The 24,372-nt window shown below is 41.4% G+C and overlaps 1 protein-coding gene and 1 long non-coding RNA gene across 3 annotated transcripts in view; one reads left to right on the forward strand and one right to left on the reverse strand.

Annotated features, from left to right (window-relative positions):
* NLK (nemo like kinase) overlaps positions 1-13,338 on the reverse strand; it is a 175,930-nt gene extending 162,592 nt beyond the window's left edge. For both annotated transcript variants that reach the window (XR_012374415.1, XM_025851321.2), the window contains exon 1: positions 11,710-13,338. Coding sequence is in view for 1 of the 2 variants with exons in the window: in XM_025851321.2 (XP_025707106.1) it covers positions 11,710-12,167 (458 nt within the window). In the remaining variant the exon portion in view is untranslated. The remainder of the gene's footprint in view (positions 1-11,709) is intronic.
* Positions 12,227-14,262, forward strand: LOC141370400 (uncharacterized). The gene is made up of 4 exons (XR_012374416.1): positions 12,227-12,338; positions 12,808-12,906; positions 13,638-13,843; positions 14,011-14,262. It is a non-coding gene; the product is annotated as an uncharacterized lncRNA (long non-coding RNA).
* Positions 14,263-24,372: the final 10,110 nt, after the last annotated feature.

Raw genomic sequence — 24,372 nt, forward strand, 5'->3', positions numbered from 1 at the left:
TTATGAAAGTCAACACATACCTAGGGCCAGGCACAGTTCTATGACTTTACATATATATTGATTCATTTAAACCATACAATAACCCCTTTGAAATATATATATACTATTACTATCCTCATTTTACACACTATGACCATGAGGCACACAGAGGTTAAATAATTGGCCCAGAGCTAGTAAGAGAGCAGAGTCAAGATTTAAATCCAGTCTGTAATCATAGTACTGGTTCTTAACTACTAACCCATACAGTCCCTTTGTACTTAAAATTTTGTCCTCCAGTCATTCTTTAACTGCTTTTGTTCTCAAAGTTCTTCTGAACTACTTTTCTTTAACTGAAAAGAAATAATATGTAAGTGCTCGGATAAAAAGACAGGCCAAACTTTTATTAATTTGCTAGCTTAAAATTATGATTCATTTCAAAATCATTACTTCAAAGCTACAAGGAGTATAACTTAATCTCCACACATATTGCTAGGTAAATAATACTGTAACATCTGAGGAATTAAATAGAATTAATTGCTAAGAGTAATAATGGAATTTATTGTTTGGAAATATTGTTGAAAATATTGTTTTAATACAAGGAAGACACTTTAGTTGATATTCTTTGTCCTCCTGAATCTTCTGGGGAAAGAGCCCCTTAAACTAACTGTTGTACCTTTCTAAAATGTCTATGAAATAATATTTTAAAGTGTATTGTAATTATTTTGATTTTTAAAAGGATACACATAATATTTGTTTTGAACACTGGCTTTAATACCCACCCAGTTAACTTCATAATGGCCCCAATTCCTGCAACATGCAGAACCTGGGAAAAGGAAAAACCAACCAATTAAACATAGTCGAAGTTCTCACCTAATTCTCTTAGGCAATTCAAACACACAAATCAAGCATACCTGTGTCCCTTTTTCTGCACAGTACCTACATTACTTGCCAATTGTTTTGGCTTTTGGATTACTTTGACTAAAGCTCAAATTTCTCCACATCTGTATTACCAAATTTTTAGCCATGTCAAGGTAAATATAGAAATCCATAGTTTTCCTATTTTTAAAAACTAAAATGACAGAGAGGTAGAGAAGAAAGGGGAAAAAAAAAAACTTTGCACAGGCTGTCTGTTAACTTAGATATGCAATGAGATAATCACCTGATAATTGCACCCTTTGGGTACTTCTGTACTGGTAAGATAATAAAGTGAAACAAAGTCACCTGGTTTATTTCAATTTACTTACACAATTTGCAAATCTGCAGCTCTCTGCCATGGTACATTAAGAAAATTAGCATGTAAGAAAAATCACCTGCTTATGCAAATTGGAGGATGGTTTTTATCCACACAGACAGAAAAAAAATAGCTGCAATCTGGGTCAAATGACTAACTTTATCTATTTGTTCAAATGTCTCTCTTCACCTTTTCTCTGTGGCTCAGAGCAAGAATTTTAGGTCAAGGAATGGATAAACAAAAAGTTTCTATGTTGTCCATTCCCCTGTAAGGAGTTTGCTGCTTGACAATACTGAACCCTACACTACTGAAATGGAAAACAAGACCGAGAACTTTATCTAGATAAAAAAAAAACCACAACACTGAGAGAGGAAAGAAATCAATGGAGGATATCTGATCTAACTGGGCAGGAAAGCAAAGATGGCAAGGATCAGGTACGAATTTTACCTTCTGGTACCTTAGGCAAACAAGGCTTCAGAAAAGAAAAGGTAAAAATTCCAAATAATTCAGGGCAGACAGGACAACTTCTCTACAGAGAACATTATTCCACTTTGTTCTATAAACGCACCCGGTCAAGATCTTCTAAGTCTGATATAAGTTAGATGAATGCGTTCTTGGTTACTAATGACTGCCTTCCCAGCATCTGTTGCTGGAATTCATCCTTCCCACTTACAACTGACTCCATTTCCAGGTCCAGGGTGGACCTTATTGCTCCAAAAGTAATTCTAACTCTACTGATATCATTGGTTCAGAAATCAGTATACAACCCAACAAAGGCCAAAGAGACTCTAGCACTGTGCTGGACAATAAGGTAGTCAGTACACTTTGTATAAAAAAAAAGAATGTAAAATATCTAATTAATAATTTTCATAGTGGGGCGCCTGGGTGGCTCAGTTGTTAAGCGTCTGCCTTCGGCTCAGGTCATGATCCCAATATCCTGGGATCAAGCTCCGCATCGGGCTCCCTGATCCGCGGGAAGCCTGCTTCTCTCTCTCCATCTCCCACTCCCCCTGCTTGTGTTCCCTCTCTTGCTGGGTCTCTGTCAAAGATATAAATAAAATCTTTAAAAAATAATAATAATAATAATTTTCATAGTACTAACATGCTGAAATGACAATATTTTGGCTATACAGTTAAATAAAAATATATTACTAAAACTAATTTCACCTGTTTCTTTTCACATTTTTTAATGTGGCCACCAGAAAACTTAAAAATCACATATGTGGCTTGCATTATATATCAACTGGACAGTGCTGCTGGTTTGCTGAGGGCTTCTGTGAAAATGCTCCCTTCCTATTGTGGAAGAGCTTTAGGAAGTCACACTCCAGCTCTCTCTCTGGGCATTGTATGCCCTAAATGGCTACAGCCTTAAAGCTGTGACACAGCTCATTTTGTGGGAGGTCAATCTGCAAACTAGTAAATTCCCTACCCAAATTCAGAATTTAAAAGAGATTCCTAAAAAAAAAAAAAAAAAGAGAGAGAGAGAGAGAGAGAGATTCCTAAAAACAAAATACTGTAAATCACCTTGCTAATGTAAGCACTGGCCCCCAAATCATCTTACCTGATTACCCCCACACACACAAAAAAAGACAAAATATTTAATATTAAACTTCATTTAAAATTTTAAAAATCACTCCAAATATTTAGGACAGCAAGAAAATAAATCTAAAACGCTAAAAGGTAAAGTATTACCAGAAAAACAGTATCAAATTTACATTTAGGAAGGAATTGATTGCCCATTTGCAAATAGGCAGGCTCTTCATAACTAAATATGTATAATCCTTAGCAATAAGCCAATAGAAGAAAAGAAATGTCTTGGACAAACTGCACATTTAAAATCTGATCCCAGGGGCGTCTGGGTGGCTCAGTCGTTGAGCGTCTGTCTTCGGCTCAGGTCATGATCCCAGAGTCCTGGGATTGAGCCCCACATCAGGCACCTGCTCAGCGGGAAGCCTGCTTCTCCCTCTCCCACTCCCCCTGCTTGTGTTCCCTCTCTCGCTGTGTCTCTCTCTGTCAAATAAATAAAATCTTAAAAAAATAAAATAAAATAAAATCTGATCCCAAATTTGAAAACTCTATGAAAGTCACCACATTGGAATAGGGTTAACATTTATCTCATTCCTCCTTTAAACAATTTTAGAAGCTATTCAACATCTGTATTCCTGAAGAAAGGTGTCGTATGGTCGCTAACAGACTTGATTTGCCCACAAATAAAGCTACAATGCTTTATAAATATTAATGCAATTTTATAATAGAAACTTACGAAACACAGGATTTTATAAATGAGGAAACCAAGACCCAGAAAACTTAAATAACTTTATCAAGGTCATAGGGCTGTTGGCAGCAAGGCAGGACCAGAAACGTGTCTCCTAAGAAGTTTAGTTGAGTACTCTTTACCCTGTCATTAAAAAAATTCTTCCCGGGCGCCTGGGTGGCTCAGATGGTTAAGCGTCTGCCTTCGGCTCAGGTCATGATCCCAGAGTCCTGGGATCGAGTCCCGCATCGGGCTCCCTGCTCCTTGGGAGCCTGCTTCTCCCTCTGCCTCTCTCTCGCTCTCTCTCTCTGTGTCTCTCATGAATAAATAAATAAAATCTTTAAAAAAAAAAAATTCTTCCCAAGGAAATGGCACCTTGAACATGATAAACACTAAGTTCTCTGGTTCTTAGACTAGAAATAAAAACTTGGGATTTTGGAGAATTTTATTAATAATAAAACAGAGTGCTGCTAATACTTAAGACATTCTTTAGAATCATATATATACACACACATATATATTTATATATCAGAGAGAAAAAAAATCACACACACAACTGTTCTCTCAAATGCCATCAATGATCCACCTGCTAAATTCAATGGCCTTTTCTCCCCCTCATTTTCTTTGACTTTTTAATCTGCACCAAAGATCACTCCCATCTTCCTAACATTCTTCTGCCATGCGTAGGTTGTCAATCACTATGACCACATTTTCCTATCTGACTGCCCTTTAGTTCTGCTTCCAATAATTTCCACCTACAACTGAGAACACTCCCTCAGGCTCAGACCTCAGCTACCTCCACTCTTCTATTTACATGTCTAAATATATACATATCTATCTCTGAAAAAGTCACTCCCTTAAAAACTTTCAATGGTTGCCATTCCCAGTGTTTCAACTTTTTTTCATTATCACCCCCTCCAAGGAGCCTTTTTAGACATTTTTCCCCCCAGTCAGACTCCACATGAAATTTTAATACCATAGATATGCTATATATTTGTATATATGTGCTTTATCTATAAGAAGTGTAAGATTTTGTCCCTCTCCCAGTACCAGTGGTCTCTTCAGCAGAACACTCCCAACTTCAGGATCCAGCTTTAGTTTGTGCCTCCACCCTATCACCTCCCACCCTCTCCACTGCACTTTAATTTCAGTAACTCCAGCCCTACAGTCTCCTGTGTAGGAACCCATCCATCTAGAATGCTCTTCCCCATTAGCTCTCGTTCTTAAAGCTCAGTTGAGGTATTACCTCTTCTAGAAAGCATGCATACCTTCCACAGAAATCCCTCCCCTCTGTTCCAATATCCACGGAGTATCTCTATTGAGTCATATCTTCTACTACATATCGACTACTATTGCATCAATGGCAATGAATTATAATTATCCATTTACAAGTCTCTTTCTTCCACTAGATCATGATCTTTAAATCCCTCTCATCTAGCACAGGGCCTGGGAAATAATCAATAACCTATAAATAAGTATTGTAAGAACAAGTGAAAAAATATCCTATTTTTTTTTTTTTAAGATTTCACTTATTTATTTGACAGAGAGAGCACCAAGTAGGGGGAGCAGCAGGGAGTGGGAGAAGCAGGCTCCCTGTGAAGCAGAGAGCTCGATGCAGGGCTTGATTCTAGGACCCTAGGATCATGACCTGAGCTGAAGGCAGACGCTTTAACTGACTGAGCCACCCAGGCACCCCTATCCTTATGTTTTTATTTCAAATTGAGTTTCAACTCTCCATCAAGACTCCCTGAAAGCAGGGATGTATTATTTTGCACACTGTTTACTTAAGTGTAAGCTCCTTTAGGGCAATATCATTACTTAAAAACAACTCTATATGCCAGTACAAGCACAGAACAGATAATAGCAGAAGCCTGACAGAGTTTGTAAAATTATTTTTAGAAATAAATATCCTCATTAGTGCCTACAGCAGTGCTGGGCCATAGCAGGCTGATAATAAAAATACACTGACTAGTGAGTTCCAACAATGTCAAAACCTTTTGTCTGATAGTAAATATGATTCAATGAGCCAAACTAATTCAAAACACAGATATGAAGCTAGGTGTAGGTAAAGACTGACAATCATAATCAATGACAGACATCATTGTACACACTCCCTCTACTCACACCATTATAATTAACTGTTAGAGTGCAACTCAATAGTTTCCTTAGTTTCCTTTTCATAATGCCAGAGTGCTAGAATTTTTTCTAATGTCTCTTTGCTAGGTACCTTAGAACTACCAACTGAGTCTATGATGACTTTTCACATGCTTATTGACAGTATTACAACTGTTGCTTCAGGCACTCTCTGTGTTACCTCCAAGCAACAACTGGATCAAACTGACAAGCTATATTAGTTAGGAAATCATTGTTGATCTGCATTAGATGACCCAATCAACAAATAATTCACTGGAGTATTATGGATGCACAGGGAGTCATAAATAACTCAAATAGAACTTTATAATGAAAGAGCTTTTACCCCATGACTTCTTTCCGTTTGGTTGGATGACAAATGGAAGTTTCTTTGGCCTTGACAATTTCCATCAAAGAAATCAGATTAGCATAAAAAAGAAACATACATTACATAAAGAGTTGATTCTTGAACTGCTAGGACACCAACAATCTAATAAAAACCACCAAGAATAGTCACTCAATTCTACAATACAGAAGTCAGTGAAAACTCAAATATAGCAAGTTGTAAAGATAATGAAATATTCCAATACTGTATTAGAGGATGGACTTCTATATCATGGTACAGTATTTCTATAACTGCTCATGCTTTGAGGGTAAAGCCCCAGAAACCCCAGAACTTCGATTCAAACATATATTCAGTTAATACATTTTGCAAATATTCTTCTTCTAGCAAGCATTTGAAAGGTAACTTTATCTGCCCCCATCTTTTTTTCAGGACATGCACCAGTGGCTAAAAAAGTTGGATGTAGGGGCGCCTGAGTGGCTCAGTCGGTTAAGCGCCTGCCTTCTACCCGGGTCATGATCCCAGGGTCCTGGGATTGAGCCCCGCATCCAGCTGCCTGCTTAGTGGGGAGCCTGCTTCTCCCTCTCCCTCTGCCGCTCCCCCTTCTTATGCTCTCTCTTGCTCTCTCTTTCAAATAAGTAAATAAATGAATAAATAAAATCTTTTAAAAAAGAAGTTGCGTGTAATTTTGAAGGATATTGTTGTTTTAGCTTGTTTGAAAAGGCAATTTTTGCTGAAAATAAAAAATATTTATCTTCTTTCCATCTAAGCTAATAATCAATAATATAAAATTTCTGCCCAAGAGTAAAACGAGTTTCTTTTGTTGTGTTGTGAATAAAATGAGTTCTCTTGTTGTATTGTGGCTTTGTTTTACTTTTGGTTTTTGAATATAATTTGGAAAAATCTTGTCAGGAGCCTAAGTACAAAATGACTTTGAATGTTAAAGGCTATAGAGTTTGTATCGCCAAGAAACCAGTTCAATATCATTAGATTGTGTTACTTCTATTCTCTCCCTTTGACTTCTATACTTCATGACCATGAACCTGCAGTTTCTAAAAGTAAGTTCGTTTGTAGTTAAAATTAACAATATTTTTCACATTTCTAGTTTCACACGGATGCTTTGTTATGTCTAGAAGAGCGACCGTTTCCTTTTTATGGTGCAGGCTCTCTTCTTCAAAGCTCTTTTCACAAAGCAGAGTACCCCCCTCCCCAAGAATCCAGCTGTGGCAGTTAATTCTGGCTGATAGAGAAACTTCTCAATACTACAAATCCTTAACCTGTAAAACACAGTTAACAGAATACACTCCAGTGTACTTTCTGATGCAACTAACTCTAGGATTTTCCCCAAACATATCCCAAAAGCATTCCCCATTTTTCCAAATTAAAGTTGGCTATTTGAGGAGTAAAAGGACCAAAGAAAACATTAGAAAAAAATGATGCCTCTAATTTTCACAAGATGAGCAAGCTAAATGATATCTGCCATGCATGAGGATTTACACTGAATAATTTTTCAATAAAACACACATATTTCCCCCACCTCACTGGGATCTTCTTTAGCAATTCACACTCTTTCATCCAAACACCAGTAAAATGAGTTTCCACTAAAGCTGAACTTTGACGGTAAGAATGTCCTGCATTTGTTACATTCTGAGAAGAAAAAATTAATTTCCTTCCCACTATGTAAATCCATAATACTTTCTAAAACAGTGCAGATGAACTGACTAGAACATCTGCCAAGTCCATACAAACATGTATTTTATATATTTAATGTGTTTGTTTTTAATTATTAATTAAGAACAGATATATAGCATATAGATAGCACAACTAAGGGGCACTTTATGGTATCTGAAGTCATGCCTCCAAAAATAGTCTGCATGTTGTTGATTTCACCTGATAAATCCGGCTATACATGAAGCCACTTCTGCGTACATTAACACAACAGATTTTTTCTACCAACATTAACTACAATAAAAACAGTAACATTTACTGAATGCTTACTGTATACTATATGTTGTAATCATTGGTTTACAAAGATTACCTCATTTAATCCTCATACCAATCCTAGGAGAGGTGCTATTATTATCCTCATTTTATAATGGGGAATAGAGAGGTAAAACAATTTATTAGGATGACACAGCTGGTAAGTAACTAAGTATCACTACAATGATGCTTAGGTTTTGAAAGACTGACATAAAAGTAACCCGCTGAAGGTATTAGAATAATAAAATTCAAAGTTCTCCAACTATACTTGGGAGTACAAAGAGAACAAACCAAACAAACCTCAGGATCTTTGATCTTTCAATTAATCAGATAAATTAAAAACCAAAACACTAATATTCTAAGTAGAAGCTTTTCCCAGACTCATTATCAAGGTGGCACTATGTGCCATTAATCCAATCAATATTTCAGGTTGTCAATGTCAAAACTGCCTGAGTTTATTTAGCAGTCCTCAAACCTCTCTCATGTGGTCAACTTCCTCCAACTCTCAAAAATATGCACTTCGTGAGTCCCTGAAGCCTCATGCTGTAATACTCTCTGTTCTACGGTTGTCACACTTTTAAGCACTGCATACTCACTTTCCTCTGGCAAATGTGAACTACAGACACATATATATTTATATTATCCTCACCAAATGACTGAGGTTTCTGTTTGTGAGTTGTTTCGTATTTTGGTTTTGCATAATGAAAATGTCCCTATGAGCATCTGAAGCCTTGACATCTGATAAAGAAAAGTCAAATTATATATGATGCTTTGATAACCCATGAACAATATTCTATCATTGGAATGAATGTATCTCAGGCTACCTCATGATCATATTACCAGGTAAACTGGAACCCTATGAGATAAAACACAGAAGACAGTTCTTAATGAAACCTTAATTGAACTGTCAAAGCACCATCTTTACCACAAGCTAATAGGTAATTCACTACTTTTACACGACTGTCCAATACTGATAAGTTATTCCACTAGTTAAATTCAGCAGAGAGATAAATCGACTAAATTGTTCAGGAATAAATCTAACTGGTAAAATGCTATACCACTTCTGCAAATACCGTGCCTTGTCTACACAGAGGAAAAACAGTATCTCTCAAAATTACATGCAATGTTTTCAGCCATCGGTTAGTAATTTTGGTGCATGTCCAGAAAAAGACATGAGAACAAATACAGTTTCCTTTTGTGTAGCATGCCAAAAGAAAAATACTTGCAAAATGCATTAAACAAATAGAAGAATCTAAGTGACTCTTATGATGCCCAAGTAGTCATATGGTGTTTTAATCGAATGATGTATCACTGGGAAAATATTTTTATGTCCCATTTTAATCATTTTAGAAAATAGTTTCAGGTTCATTAGGTGTTCTCTAAATTAAAAAGAAAAATTCTGGTCCAGATAGTTAATATGTGAAAAACCTCACTAATATCTTTAGCTTGGGTTTCAGAATACTAGTGCAATTTATTCTGGTTTGGTGTTCAAATCTCTAGTTTTAACAATTTTACTCAGGTCATATAGCAGTTAAATTCCAAATATAATAAGCAATTCAGACAGCAAGTCATCAATATGTAAATATAAAAATAGAAAAGCATTTGCATACTAAAACACACACCTGGAACTCTTCCTTTTTTTCATACTGAATTGTACTTTACCTGTAACAACTGATTAAAAACACTCAGTGCAGCTAACCGGAAAAACTTGGTTAAAGAAGAACAACCTGACCAGGAGATCAAGTAATCAAACAGCAAAGATTCCACAGCACTGTGCTAAGTGCAGGGGAGAAAAAGATGTACTCTGGTAGACAGTCCATACCCTCAAGGGGCTTACAAATGTCGTGAGACGAGACAAACACAAAACAACTGGTCTACAATAGAAGATGGTGTACAGAAGGAGGTACACTTCAAGTACAAGGAACAAACTCTGCCTGTGATGGAAGGCGTCAATCAATAAAAGAATCTAGAATGGATTCAAATCAAAACCATTCGGTTTTTCATATGTAAGTCCTTCAGAATAGCCACTACCAGAATGCTTGCTGTGGGAGACATTTCAGCACTCCAGTTCCTCACTTCTTCCCCTTAAAAAGAATCTTTTCCTTTAGCACAGACTTGAAGTGAAAACTTCTACAAGTCATATCATCATTTGAGAGAAATGTAGTAGAACAGTTTTAGAATATAATCAAGAATGCTGCAATCCACTTCCCCTTCAGTAGCTCTAGTTCTTAGCGTTGTATGTAAAGCAATAAAATGCAAGAGAGCATCCAGGTCTAAGAAAATCCAAATTCTCAGACAGTAGATGACAAAATTTAAAGCAAGGAACAACCTTTTTCCTGTCCACACCTCCCAGGCCCCATAGCTTGGAAATCCTCAAGGGTTAGGCAAGGAATGGAAGTTCACAGTGCAATCCCTGGGGAGAGGATATGGAAGAAACGAGGAAGGCAGGAACAGACAGGTCCCTGAGCAGATGAAGAGGCACCATTACCGGCTACGGCTACACTCTTTCCCATCAGGAATCCCATACACCTTGGAGGGAGCACTGCAGCAGCAACCTCCTTGGAGAGCTAGCTGGGAAAACACTAGACCCGACTAGTTTAAAAAACAAAAACAAAAAGAGATCACTTTGCAGTCTAGATTATAAAATCTGAAATATAAAGACGGCCAGATATAACGCAAACATGATACTTGTATCAATTATAGCCTGAACAACAATGACAAAAGGAGACATTTACCAGGCTACTTCCAAAGAGTTCATTTTCCTGTGGTGACGGGGGCTTTTCTAGACATTGAAAAGAATCTATTTTTGAATGCACTGAAAACATCAATTCATTTGTCCACACCAGATTACTTAAACCTTGAGAAAAAAAATTCAGTTTGTTCTAGTTTTGATAGCAACAGGACCTACAATGATAAATTCATTTTATTATAAACTACTAATCTTACCAAGAAGAGCAAATAGACAAAATGTGGCATTTAAGAAGTGCTCAGACTTTTGAAAATACCCTAACACTAGCAAAGTGAAGCAGTTTCATATGTTTAAGAAAGTATACTAGAGCAACCAAGGGATAACAGCAACTTAAGAGGCACTAAATGACACTAAATGACACTAAAACATTACACCGAATGTGGGCCACGGCATAGCTACAGTCTACTGACCTCATTTGTGGTACTCATGTGTGATGCTATATTTAATGCATTCTTATCAAAAAGCTAAAGCTACATACTTCCCAACTGTAGCTTTATGGTTTAAAATAAACCACTCAAGCAACGACTTAACTGGTTCAAGTTTGAACCCTATCTTCCTTCTGGGGATCAAGATCACAAATTAAGGAATGAAAAGGCAAAAAGGAGAGCAGAGTAGTTATGCAGAGTATGACCCAGTGACAAGACTATTACGAGGAATCAAGTTTGGGTCATTTGCAACATCTGCTGCAATCGCGCAACTGATTCAAACTCCATCAAACCTAAGAGATGACCAAGGTCTGTAGGAATACACATTTCATACATCCACCTAATGATCCTACATTCAGTGGCTTGCTTAGGCTCTAAACCAAAAGTTTGGCAGACAGCAAACGTGTGTGACTCCTCAGAGGGTGTTCTCCCATAATTTGCCAGGACTCCAAAGCATAAACCCAGCCAGCCAACACACTGGGCCTCTGGGTGAGGGTGGCTTCCTCCAGTTGAGTCGCTCCACTCTGGTCAACATGGAGAAAAGCATGACAGATGACTCGCCCAATCACAACCGTGAGAAGAAACCACGAGAAGTTGTGTTCTTCTTTTGATACTCACCAGACAACACCAAAGGCTCCATATCCAATAGGTCTATCCGGCTCAATATCCAGCTGCTGTTGTGGATGATGCGAGTGTTGATGGTGGTGCGCCTTAACTGTAGCAGCTGTGGCAGCCTGTACCTGAGCTGGGGCTGCTGCAGCTGGTCCAGGAGCCTGACCCGGTGCGGGTGATGGGAAATATGGCTGTTGTTGCCCAGGGTTTAACATGGCTGCAGCTGCGGCCGCCGCTGCGGCTGCCGCAGCTGCCGAAGAGGTATGCTGCTGTACAGGGTGTACAGCGGCAGCCGACCCCGGATGGAGATGGTGTTGAGGGTGGTGGTGGTGGTGAAGGTGAGGAGGAGGGAGGTGTGGAAGGTGGTGGTGATGGTGGTGGTGGTGACCTGCTGCTGCTGCAGATGTACCGCCATTGTAAGCCGCCATCATTTTTGCGTTGGCTCTTGCGCCACAAAGAGACATTCAAAAAAAATGCCCTTTGATTGGAAAGCAAACTGGGTCAAGCTGTCATTTGGCCATTTAAAAATGAAGAAAAACCACTCACTCCACCTCAAAAAACATGGAGCGTAACTGGCTTTATGTCTTCATCAGTCAATCCAAACAAGTTAGAGGATCTTGGTGTTTAGTTTTGGGGTGAGCGTGTGTGGAAGGGTGTGGATTGCCAAAAAAAGAAAAGAAAAGGAAAAAGAAAAAGAAAAGAAAAAGGAAAAAGGGACCCCTTCCCCCCAGGTTTCCTGCCACAAGTGGGTACTAAAACTCCATCCTTAATTGGGGGGAGGTTCCAACTTTGAATGTGGGAATAAAGGCCAAACCTCCCGACCCCCTGAACTCCACACACGAAAAGGATCAGGTAACACGCCACCCTTGGAATCTTGTAAGAGGGTTGACTCATCTACCCCTTCCATTCCCACATCCTTTTCTAAACACCTACCACCTCCTCAAAAATACAATTTTAAAAAAATTCCAACCACCCCAAATTCAAAAGATGGGGGGAAATTATCAGGGAAACCAGCTTCCCCCCCTCGAACTCTCAGGCCTTCCTACATCTCCCCCTACTCCTAGTCAGGCTGACCTGATTGGAGGGGGGTACTAAACTTTCCAGAACAGAAAAGAACCAGGGAAGGAGGCAGGAGGGACAGGGTGAGCAGAGGAGGCGACAGGGCAGCACGGAGAGGAGAAAGAGAACCGGGGCAAAGTGAAGGTAAGGAGGTGCAGGGAGGAATGAAAGAGGTGGGCAGCACTCGGACGCCCAGACAGAGGGAACCGCCCCGGGATGAGGTTAGGGTCCCGGGGCCAAAGAATAGGAGCCCCGGGAGGCGGGCGGGGTGCAGTCGGAAGCGGGCTGACTCCTGCCCCCGCCGCCGGCTGCTTCTGCTGAGGAGGGTTGGGGGGGAGAGCGGGTGGGTCCCCCCGCGCGACGGCCCCCGCAGGGCTCAAGGCTGCTCCGTCTCCCCCCCTCCCCCCCACCCGGCTTCCCGTCCCCGCGGCCGCTTTCTCCTCAGTCGCTGCCGGCCGCTTTCTCCTCAGCCGCCGCCTCCTCAGCCGCCGGTGCCGCCGCGGCCAGACTCACCTCCCCTAGCAAAGCCGGATAGAGCGGAGCCAGCGGCGGACACGCGCAACCAGCCACCGAGGCCCCGCCCCCGCCTCACTCTGACCGGCTGCCCTAGCCAATCCACGCCCACCTGTCTGCGTCGGCCTCCAATCCTGGGCCCGTAGCTTCAGACAGGCGCCCTGTTCGGCCAGTGGCAACAAGGTGTGGGTCTCCTGGGGAAATCCCGCCCCCGATCCGCGATGGGCAGATAGAGGGACCAATCAAAAGGCAGAGTTTGGCCTGACCGACAAGACTAAAAGCGAATTAAAATCCAAAGATCTCCGTGACATTTTCTTTCGCCTCTCTCCGCTTTTCTTTTTCTTCTTTTATTTTTTTGGCAGGAGCAGGAAGCTGCGTGCTAATCCCGCCCGCAAAAGCTGGAAGAGAGGGTGGAATAAAAGAACCAATCATGAGCCGGGGACCAAGAACAGAGCAACCAATCCTTGGCTTGAAGACGAAGTGGGGTGGGACTGGGGCCAGATAGACACTTGATTTGACAAATGGAAAGAAAGATTGATCTCGGTCCCACCCTTCAGGTCTCCTATAGGTCAGGATTGTGGAGAATTCGCTGTCGTATCAGCGACGACCTCTTCGGGGGCGGGGCAACGGGAAGGGGTGTGGTCTAAGGAAAGGTGGGCGGGACTGAGACCAAGAAGGCGGAGTCCCAATCGTCGCTGGTCCATTGATAGGAGCCTTGTCCTATCCCTTCTTAAGTCATCAAGTGTGGAGAAGAAATAGGGGGAGCAAAAAGGGATGTCGAACTTCAGAAACTCAAGGTCCAAGGTTACTCAACAAGGAAGTCACAGAAGAAACTCAGTAGACCCATAGTTCATAGCCTATGGCTGGTCCTCCACGGCTAATCCTGATCTCTGCAAAAAGAGGTGATGTCTCCAGCATTCACCACTCCACTCTCAGTGGATGATAAGGCTATTGATACAAACTAAAGCAACAAAAATAATAAACCTAACCACAAAGATCGTAATTTCCTCTGGTATTTTCTAATTTTTTGTCATTGAAATCTTACTAAAATAACCTTCATATAACCTCACTTATCTGAATTTTCTTTTAAAATATGAAATAATAAGCTCACAGAACCTTATCCTTATGAGAAGTGCACTCAGAACCCTGGAGATCATCTTTGATTTCTCTTTGCCTGCCCACTCCTAATCAGTCATCAAGTTTTAAACACTTTAAAAAACTTCTAAACACCCTCCTCTCTCCCCAGTTACCACACTATTACCCTAATTTATGTCACTAGCATATTTTAACACATCTCCCTGCCTGCAGGCTCGCACGCCTCTATTCCACCCTCCACTGAGAGTATAGCAATCTTTTATTTATTTTATTTTATTTTTTTAAGATTTTACTTATTTATTTGAGAGAGCGAGAATGAGAGACAGAGAGAGAGCACATGAGGGGGGGAAGGGTCAGAGGGAGAAGCAGACTCCCCGCCGAACAGGGAGCCAGATGTGGGACTCGATCCCGGGATTCCAGGATCATGACCTGAGCTGAAGGCAGTCGATTCACCAACTGAGCCACCCAGGTGCCCGAGTATAGCAATCTTTTAAAAAACACAAGTCTGACCATGCCCCCACCTTTGAAAAAAGTCAGTAATAGCCCTGCTTGATCTGGTTCTCATCTTGCTCAATCACCTTATCTATCACCTCCACCCTCTATACTTCAGACGTTCTGAACTTTCAGTTCCACAAATGGTTTGTGGCTTCCAAGCCTTCATGCATATCTGTGGCCCCAAACACTCCCCACCCACCCTCTCCTCCTTTAATTTACCTTTCAGATGAATTTTACTTTTCATATGAATTTTACCTTTTTTTACTTTCTGGAAAAATTTTCCTGACTCTGTTGTAGAGTATTTATCTCTGTTATGTATCTCCATTGCACTGCCTCCCTCATGGCGCTGAAAACTCTGTTTTAATTGTTTACTGAGTTTGACCAGGACCGAAAGCTTGTCTGTCCCACTCTGTGCTGTAGGCCCAGTTCCTGGGGCAGTGTCTAAAATGTGGAGACACTTCATAAGGAGTTGCACGAGTTACTGAGTGCAGGGGTGGTGGATACCAATCCAAGCTCTGCCGTTCACTAGCGCCGGGACTTAGGCAGCTTAACTAACCTTCCTCAGTCTGAGTTGCCTCAACTGAAAATGAAGATAAAGTGTGCCTCATCAAGTTGAGCTGAGGATTAAATGAGGTCATGTATTTAAAAGTTCTTGGCAAGTAATTAAAAGTCCAAAATATGTCAATTTTCTTTCCCTATCCCCATGCTCCCATAATATTTAGGATGCCTTTCTAATTTCCCCATGTATATCAGTCTGCTCCAAAATGTAGTTTCCTAGAACCTTCTTAGACATGCAAAGTCTCATGTTCTACCCCAGATCTGCTGAATCTGAATCTCATGGACAGGAATCTGTTTCATAAGCCCTCCAGGTGATTCTTACACACACTGAAGTTTGAGAAGCATTGGCCTAGAAGAAAAGGGCTGAGTCTTAAACTTTGTTTACTTTTCAGCACCGAGAAAGTATTCAACACAGGTGAAATAAAGAAATACATCCAATCCACCAGGAAGTGATTGTATGTTATTGTATTTATTTCTGCAACAAACATTTATTGAGCACCAACTCTATCTAGTCATGATGCTAGGATCAACAACTGGGGAGGGAAGTTACATGACCTAACAGAGTCTCTGCCATTCAGGAGCTCTAAGTCTGGTGTGGGAGTTCCCAAAATGGTGTGTGCACATCCCTGGTGGTACACAAAGTGAGCCATTAGGCACCAGGAGGAAATTAGTACAACTTCTATTTCAGCCTGTTTTTTATTTTGTCTTTCTTTTAAGATTTTATTTATTTATTTGAGAGAGAGAGAGTGCATGCATGTGCCCGCTCAAGGGGAAGGGCAGAGGGGGAGAGAATCTGAAGCAAACTGTGATGAGCCCAGTATCCTACTTGGGGCTCACCTCATAACCAGAGATCACGACCTGAGCCAAAACCAAGAGTCAGTCGCTTAACTGACTGAGCTACCCTGGTGCCCCTATTTCATCTTTTAAAATGCCTCTTTTGTCAATGTTTTATAATATACATAATATATACAGTAGTGTGATGTATATAACTTAAAAATAAACAAAAATACATAAATTGGGGATTAATGCTCAAAAAGTTTTTTATCAAAAACATTGAGAAATCTGGGGCACCTGGGTGGCTCAGTCAGTTAAGCGTCCAGCCGTTGATTTCAGCTCAGGTCATGAACTCAGAGTCCTGAGACTAAGCCCTGTGTCCGGCCCATGCTCAGTGCAGAGTCTGCTTAAGACTCTTTCTCCCTCTCCCTCTGTCCCTCCCACCCAGCTCACACTCTCTCTCTCTCTCTCAAATAAAGAAATAAATCTTAAAAAAAAACAATGAGAAATCACTGGCTTGTAACTATTTAATGTTCATGGTTTAGATCAGCTCTCTGATAGAACTATGAGAGCCACATATGAAACTTTAAATAGTCTAGTAGTCAGATTAAAAAGTTAAAAGAGGGACACCTGGGTGGCTCAGTCAGTTAAGCAGCTGCCTTTGGCTCAGGTCATGATCCCAGGGTCCTGGGATCAAGTCCTACATCAGGCTCCTTGCTCAGCGGGTAGCCTGCTTCTCCCTCTGCCTGCAGCTTCACCTGCCTGTGCTCTCTCTCTCTCTCTCTCTCTCTCTGACAAACAAATAAATAAAATCTTAAAAAAAATAAAAAGTTAAAAGAAATAAGGATTATTTTTAATATATTTTACTTAACCCAATATATCCAGAATATTGTCATGTTAAACATGTAATCAATGTAAAAAAATATGTATATACATGATAAATACTCTGATACTAAGTCTTCAAAATCTGGTGTATATTTTTCATTTGCAGCACATCTCAACTGAATTAAAAATTCCATCTCTTCAGTCACACTAGGCACATTTCAAGGGCTCAATAGCCTCATGTGGCTACCATATTAGACAGCACAGACCTAGATCATGGATTTGACTCCCTGCTCTGTCCCTTACTTGTTGTGTGATCTCAGGCAAATTCCTTAACCTATCTTAGTCTGAACTTCCTTGTTCATAAAATAGAGAAGATCCTTGACTTCTCCAGTCGTGGTGATTCAAACTGACAACCATGGAAAGCACACAGCCTGGGGCCTGCCTAGTTTCTCATCAGTGACACTGAGAGGGGTGGTTATTATTAGTATTACGATCCAAGGCCAAGTGTCCTGAGTGTCAGATGAGAAATACAACTTTGGGCACTACTCGGTTCATGTCCCCAGCATTCCATCCATGTGGGTCTGGCCTGACAGACACCCAATTCCCCTTAAACACATCACCAGACAGTACAATATCCGGCCCTTTCGATTCTGTTCCATTTTCAGGAGCTGAGCATGATGAACGAGAAGTCGGAAGTGAGTCAGCAGGATAGCACTTAGAGCCTAAAAAAGCAAGCAGGACATCAGAATGCATAAGCAGGAATAGAATGTGCAGGAAGTGGGAGGTGATCTTCCCTTTCTTCCAAGAACTGGCACCCCCCATGAGTTGTCTGTGGAGACTTTGTAGAACTTGGGCCAGGCCGAGAGGTGGGGGGTGGTGTTAAAGGACTACAGTGGGAGCAACTCACATTCAGCAGAGCTGGGTGCTCAACGGGTGTTATCTCTTGTGATAAATCGTCACTAAATTCCATTTGCAAATGAAGAAATAGAGTCAGGAAGCCAAAGGAACTTACCTGAACCTTACAAAGCTCGGGAGTGGCAAGCTCCCTGGGGCATAGTCTTCCCACTGCCCTGCACAGCTGGAGGAAATGACCAAGGGAGTGATCCTATGAAGCACGGGGAAGAACAGGCAGAAATGCTTCGCTTAGGAGTCTGGCAGCTAAAGGCCTCTGTCACTGAGTCCATGATGCCTTTTCAATTTGTTATCCATACCCCAGGGGCAGACAAGGTAGGACCACCTCTGGCCTCCAGCACACGCACCCTTCTGAGTGGTGCTTTCTCCATGCGCTGCCTCCTTCCCACACGCCTGGAATATCCTTCTACTTCTTCTTCTACCCAAGTTCCATTCACTTTTCAAGGCTCTGCTCCTGGAACCTCATCTTTCTTGAAGCCTTTCTCTTATACTAGGCCCTCTGTATGTCTCCCTTCCCTGAAGAACTTAGACATACAATGTCTGCAACGTTTATTTGAAACATGTGATGCTGTGAAAAACTTTTCAGCTATGTGACTTCAGGCCCCTAACACTTTTCAGCCTCAGTTTCTTCATCTGTGAAATGGGGGTAGCAATACTTACTTTGAAATATAAAATAATACCTCCTTTGAAGGGATATTGAGAGGATTAAATACATTTCTATGTTAATATATGAAGTACCTAGCACAATACCTGACACAGAGTAGCCACTCAATACAGGTAGCTTCCTTCCCACCTCTATGTATTGTTGACTGATCAGTTTTTTTCTTGGTGTCTCCATGTCAAGTGCTCTTCAGTTTGCGGAGTTGAAGTTGGGGGATGAGATGTGATACTTATATCTTAATAAATTGTAAATTGTGTCTCCCATTTCCCCTCATTCCCGTTCCCCTCATCTATTTTCGTGTGGCCCTTTTTCAGCCTTGTGACAGGCATAAAGCTGTCAATGCCAAAGTAAAGCCAGAGGCTTGATAAAAGAGAGTGTGAGCAAGGCTGTGAACTTTTGAGCATTTGCTGATACTGTGGGATAAACACCATGTCCACAGTCAACGACAGGGAGGCGTATAGCCAGGGAAGCCAGACAGGACAGTGGAAGACTCAGAATGTGGCACAGCATGGTATCAGTAGTCAATAGCAACTGGGAATGAGATGGAGCATGCTAACAAGCTGGGGGCTGGGGAAGGCCAGCCGAATTCAAGTTCATGTGTTGTCCAGGCCTTCCTCTGAAGACCTGAGGCTACTTTCCCTCCGTTAAGAGTTCCCTTTGCATGCATCTGAGGACTTTTGCTTCATCTTACCCCCTCTGTCTTTCAGCTGCTGGGTGGGATGTTTGTCCCATATCCAAACCCCAGGACCAAACCTTAGCCCCGACCCACACATCCCTGGCCAGGAGAGTCAGGCAATGTCCAACATTTTCCCCCTTCCCAAATGAGTCAGTAATGAATATTTTATCTTAAAAATTGGTTTTTAAATAAAGTTTTAAAATACATATAAAATTGTTAGGTTTAACATTTGTATGTGCCCTTTATTCCTTTGACTTCTTAAGTCAATATAAAAAAGTATAACTCACATGCATTGGACATACGATCAAATAAGGCATGTTTCATAATGTCATACAGGAAATGTACTGTGGATCCCTTTTCAGCCTGGACTCCAAATATAACAAGATACTTTTTACTAACAGGCAATAATGAGCCTCGCACAAAACTTCCAACTATACACCCTGAACACATCAAATTACAGAGCTCTGCCTCCAGAACAGAATAAAGTCTGCCCTCTCTGGAAGTCCCCCTGTTAGAAAGAAGACTGAGCCTTAAGTAGCCATTCCTAGAGTTAGCCAGTGAAACCAAGTTTCCTGAGACTATACTGAGCACAGCACAGGCAAAGACTAAGACTGCTTCCCAAACCTTGCTGCACATTGGGACCACCTGTGTATCTTTAAAAACTGCTGGGGCACCTGAGTGGCTCAGTTGGTTAAGCAGCTGCTTTCTGCTCAGGTCATGATCCCAGGGTCCTGGGATGGAGCCCTGCACTGGGTTCCCAGCTCAGTGGGGAGCCTGCTTCTCCCTCTGCCTCTCTGTGCTCTCTCTGTCTCTCAAATGAATAAATAAAATATTTTTAAGAAACAAAATAAAATAAAAACTACTGATGCCTGACTTCAGTGATGTCCTGGTAAATGTTTAACAACTGGCTAAGAAAGAAAGAAAGAGAGAAAGAAGAAAAAAAAAAGAAGTCCTGATCTGCAGCCCATTTCTGTGGTGTGAAAACTTTCACCACAGTTGATTTTAAGCTCCTAGTATGACTTCACTGAAGGTGGAGATGGGCAGAGATATACACGATAGGGTCTTCCGAGCCAGGTAGCAGCTGACCACTTCCTGGCACCCACCCCATTTAACTTATATAGGGTGTGATTTGGGCATCAGGATTTTTATGTTTTTTATGTTTTTTATTTATTTTATTTTATTTTTTTAAGATCCCATTCAATAACTTTTTTGGTTAAAACTCTTCCGGCAGATACATCTTTACTCCCCCAATTTCTTTTCTTTTTTATTTTTTTTTAAGATTTTATTTATTTATTTGACAGAGAGAGACAGCGAGAGCAGGAACACAAGCAGGGGGAGTGGGAGAGGGAGAAGCAGGCTTCCCGCCGAGCAGGGACCCCGATGTGGGGCTCGATCCCAGGACCCTGGGACCATGACCTGAGCCGAAGGCAGATGCTTAACGACTGAGCCACCCAGGCGCCCCTCTTTTCTTTTTTTAAAAAATTACTTTAATTCAATTAATTAACATATAGTGTATTATTTGTTTCAGAGGTACAGGTCTGTGATTCATCAGTCTTATATAATACCCAGTGCTCATTACATCACAGTGCTCATTACATCAGGATTTTGACATTTTCCCAGTAGATTCTAATGTGCAGCCAAACTTGGGACTTCTGGGCTAAGGGGTCTCACAATGAAGGGCCAGAAGCAAGAAACAGGGTACTTGTTTGCCTTTCAGTGACAAATACAACCGGCAGCTAGATTGTAACGCTTGCCTCCTCAAGTGAGTACATTTTTCTTCCACTAGGCAAGACTCCACGGGAAACTAGATCATCCAAGGAAGGTCGCTTGTGGGCCTCGTCTCAGAGCATGGGGTGCTGGGAGCACAGGCATGGAGGGGAGGCTGGTAAGACAGCAGAAGAGCCAGGGTCATTGTGCCAATGTAACTGACCAGAAATTCCTGGTGGCCCTAGAAACACGGATAAATTCCTACTCCAGGACACCCCTCCAGGGATGTCATGACCCTTCTGTTAAAACCATCTTTATTCTGGGGGCGCCTGGGTGGTTCAGTCGTTAAGCGTCTGCCTTTGGCTCGGGTCATGATCCCAGAGTCCTGGGATCGGGCCCCGCATCGGGCCCCGCATCGGGCCCCGCATCGGGCTCCCCGCCCCGCATCCGGCTCCCCGCTCCGCGAGAAGCCTGCTTCTCCCTCTCCCACTCCCCCTGCTTGTGTTCCCTCTCTCACTGTGTCTCTCACTGTCGGATAAATAAAATCTTTAAAAAAAAAAATCTTTATTCTGACCAGATGGCAAGCCCCTGATTTGTTTAATTCCCTTTTTTTTTTTTTTGAAGATTTTATTTGTTCATTTAAACAGAGAGAAAGAGAGAGAGAAAGTGTGAGCAGTGGGGAGGGGCAGAGGGAGAGGGAGAAGCAGACTCCCTACTGAGCAGGGAGCCTGACATGGGGCTCGATCCCAGGACCCGGAGATCATGACCTGAGCCGAAGGCAGATGCTTAATCATCTGAGACACCCCGGCAACCCCAATTTGTTTAATTCTTAATTGTTATGGCTTCATCTGTGCTGATTGAACCCTAGTCATTTTGGTTGAAGTGTATCTAAACCTCCACGTTTTCTTCTGATAGATGGCTGGCTCGGCCCCACCTCTGGGTTCCCACAGTCTCTTCTGCTTATTTCTGTTATGATGCTCATCACACAACATTACAGATGTTTACCTGTCCGAAGCTCTGGGAGCTCCCTGAGGCTGGAGACTGTGTGCTTATTTTTCTCCATTTCCCCAGTGCCCAGTGTTCATTCTTTAGCTGAAGTAAACTGAACTCATCCATTAGGTTATAAAGTATGTTAAACTTACTTTTAAAAACATAAATAATTCACAAATCCATTTTTGTTTTAAAAATTTTTAAGTTTGCTATTTAAGTGAAAATCTCCCTTGACTCTTATCCAGTCCTACTCTCCTCGAAGGTAATCACTATTATCAGTTAAGTGTGCATCCAAACTAGAGTGTTTTATGTGTATTCATGCACACACACATTTAGAAATATATGGGGGGTTTTGTTATGTGTTAAAATACATGTGATTATACTACACTTACTGTTTTATAACATGCGCTTTCACTTGACAGTATATTTTTGGTGATCTTTCCATAATAATTTGTGAATTGATTTTTGTTCATTCAAAATGCTGAATTCAGGGACATCTGGGTGGTGCAGTTAGTTAAGCAACAGACTCTTGATTTCTGCTCAGGTCCAGATCTCAGGGTCATGAGACTGAACCCCACGTCAGGCTCTGCACCTGGCGCAGAGTCTGCTTGAGATTCTTTCTCCTTCTCCCTCTGCCCCTCCCACTCATGCTCACTCTTATGCTTTCTCTCAAATAAATAAATAAATCTTAAAGAAAAAATAAACCCAAAATGCTGAATTCGAAAGGAGATCCTGAGACAAGAATTCAAGTGCAAGTACTTCAAGTGAGAAGTGATTCCAGAAAATACCAATAGGGAAGTGGGGAAGTGAGACAAGGAAGAGAAAGGAAGCCAGTAAAGGGTGTTTCATTAAGCAAGTCATCACTGTAGGTAACCAGAGTTCAAGTGCACTGGGGAACTCCAGGAGCCAATATAAAACATGAATGTATAACCCCTCTATCTAAAGAGAGCTGAAGTATTTATCCATTAATTCCCCATCTACCATTGGTTGAGGGCTGCTTCAGAGAAGCATTAACTCCCTAGTACTTATGGCTTGCCACGTACCTGGGCAGAGAGAGCTCTGGTGGCCAGAGAAAGTCTTTAGTCAGTATATGCAGGTGTTAGCAGTTGGAAATCTGCCAGCATACAGAGATATGGCAAGTCCCAGGCTATGTGGGTAGAATGCTGACACGGTCTGCCCTACTTTATTAAATAATTTCCCATTTAAGTTGCTTACATCTTGGGGCGCCTGGGTGGCTCAGTCCTTAAGGGTCTACCTTCGGCTCAGGTCATGGTCCCAGGGTCTTGGGATCGAGCCCCGCATCGGGCTTCCTGCTCCACGGGAAGCCTGCTTCTCCCTCTCCCACTCCCCCTGGCTTGTGTTCCCTCTCTTGCTGTCTTTCTCTCTGTCAAATAAATAAATAAAATCTTAAAAAAAAAAAAAAGAAATGATGAGAGCAAACTTCTTTGCCTGGTTCCCAATCTCAGGAAATAGTGTTCTACCATTCAGTCTTTCAGCATTAAATATTGTGTTATTGGTTGGTTTTTCATAGATGATTTTTGCCAAGTTTGAGATAGTCTCCTCTAGTTTTAACCTACAAGTATTTTTAGTGTTTACATTTTACTATGCTAAAAGGTATTGGGACTCTAGGTCTTGGTTCTGTTTTCTTTAGCATTATGATAGAGAAAGTTTAGTTTTGGAGTTGAATAGGCTTGAACTCTGCTGCTTTATAGCTATGTGACCTTATTCAAGTTCTCTACCTTCCACCTCAATTTCCTCACTTGTTAAATAAGGATAACTAAGTAGAGGGCGCCTGGGTGGCTCAGTTGGTTAAGCGACTGCCTTCGGCTCAGGTCATGATCCCGGAGTCCCGGGATCGAGTCCCACATCAGGCTCCCCGCTCAGCAGGGAGTCTGCTTCTCCCTCTGACCTGACCCCCTCTTGTGCTCTCTCTCTCTCATTCTCTCTCTCAAATAAATAAATAAAATCTTTAAAAAAAAAAGGATAACTAAGTAGATTTTTCAAGTTTATTGTGAATGATATTTGGTTTGCTTGCATGTATCTGACACATAGTAGATACTCAAAAATATTATTACCTTCCTTCCATCCCTTGCTTTCTATTTGTAACATGTTTTTGACTTTATAATGACATTTGTAATATCTGCCCAATATTCACAATAAGGTTTTTTTTTTAATGAGTACTGGCTATATAGGAAGGTCAAGATTTTATCAGCGGATGACAACTCCATGGGTCACAGTAACATGTGATATCCAGTGAGGCACTTCCCTCTGCTGACTGCAGATTCCATAATTATTCCCAGACTAAGACTTCCTGGGATTAACATATTATCCCAACCACTACAAAAACAAATGCAATGTTCCAAATAATACCTAATTATATCACGTTCAATGCTTTTAATAGTAT

Source organism: Callorhinus ursinus, unplaced genomic scaffold (genome assembly GCF_003265705.2).
Source record: "Callorhinus ursinus isolate GAN/ISIS: 27379988/994484 unplaced genomic scaffold, GSC_fseal_2.0 scaffold34, whole genome shotgun sequence".
Taxonomy (NCBI): domain Eukaryota; kingdom Metazoa; phylum Chordata; class Mammalia; order Carnivora; family Otariidae; genus Callorhinus; species Callorhinus ursinus.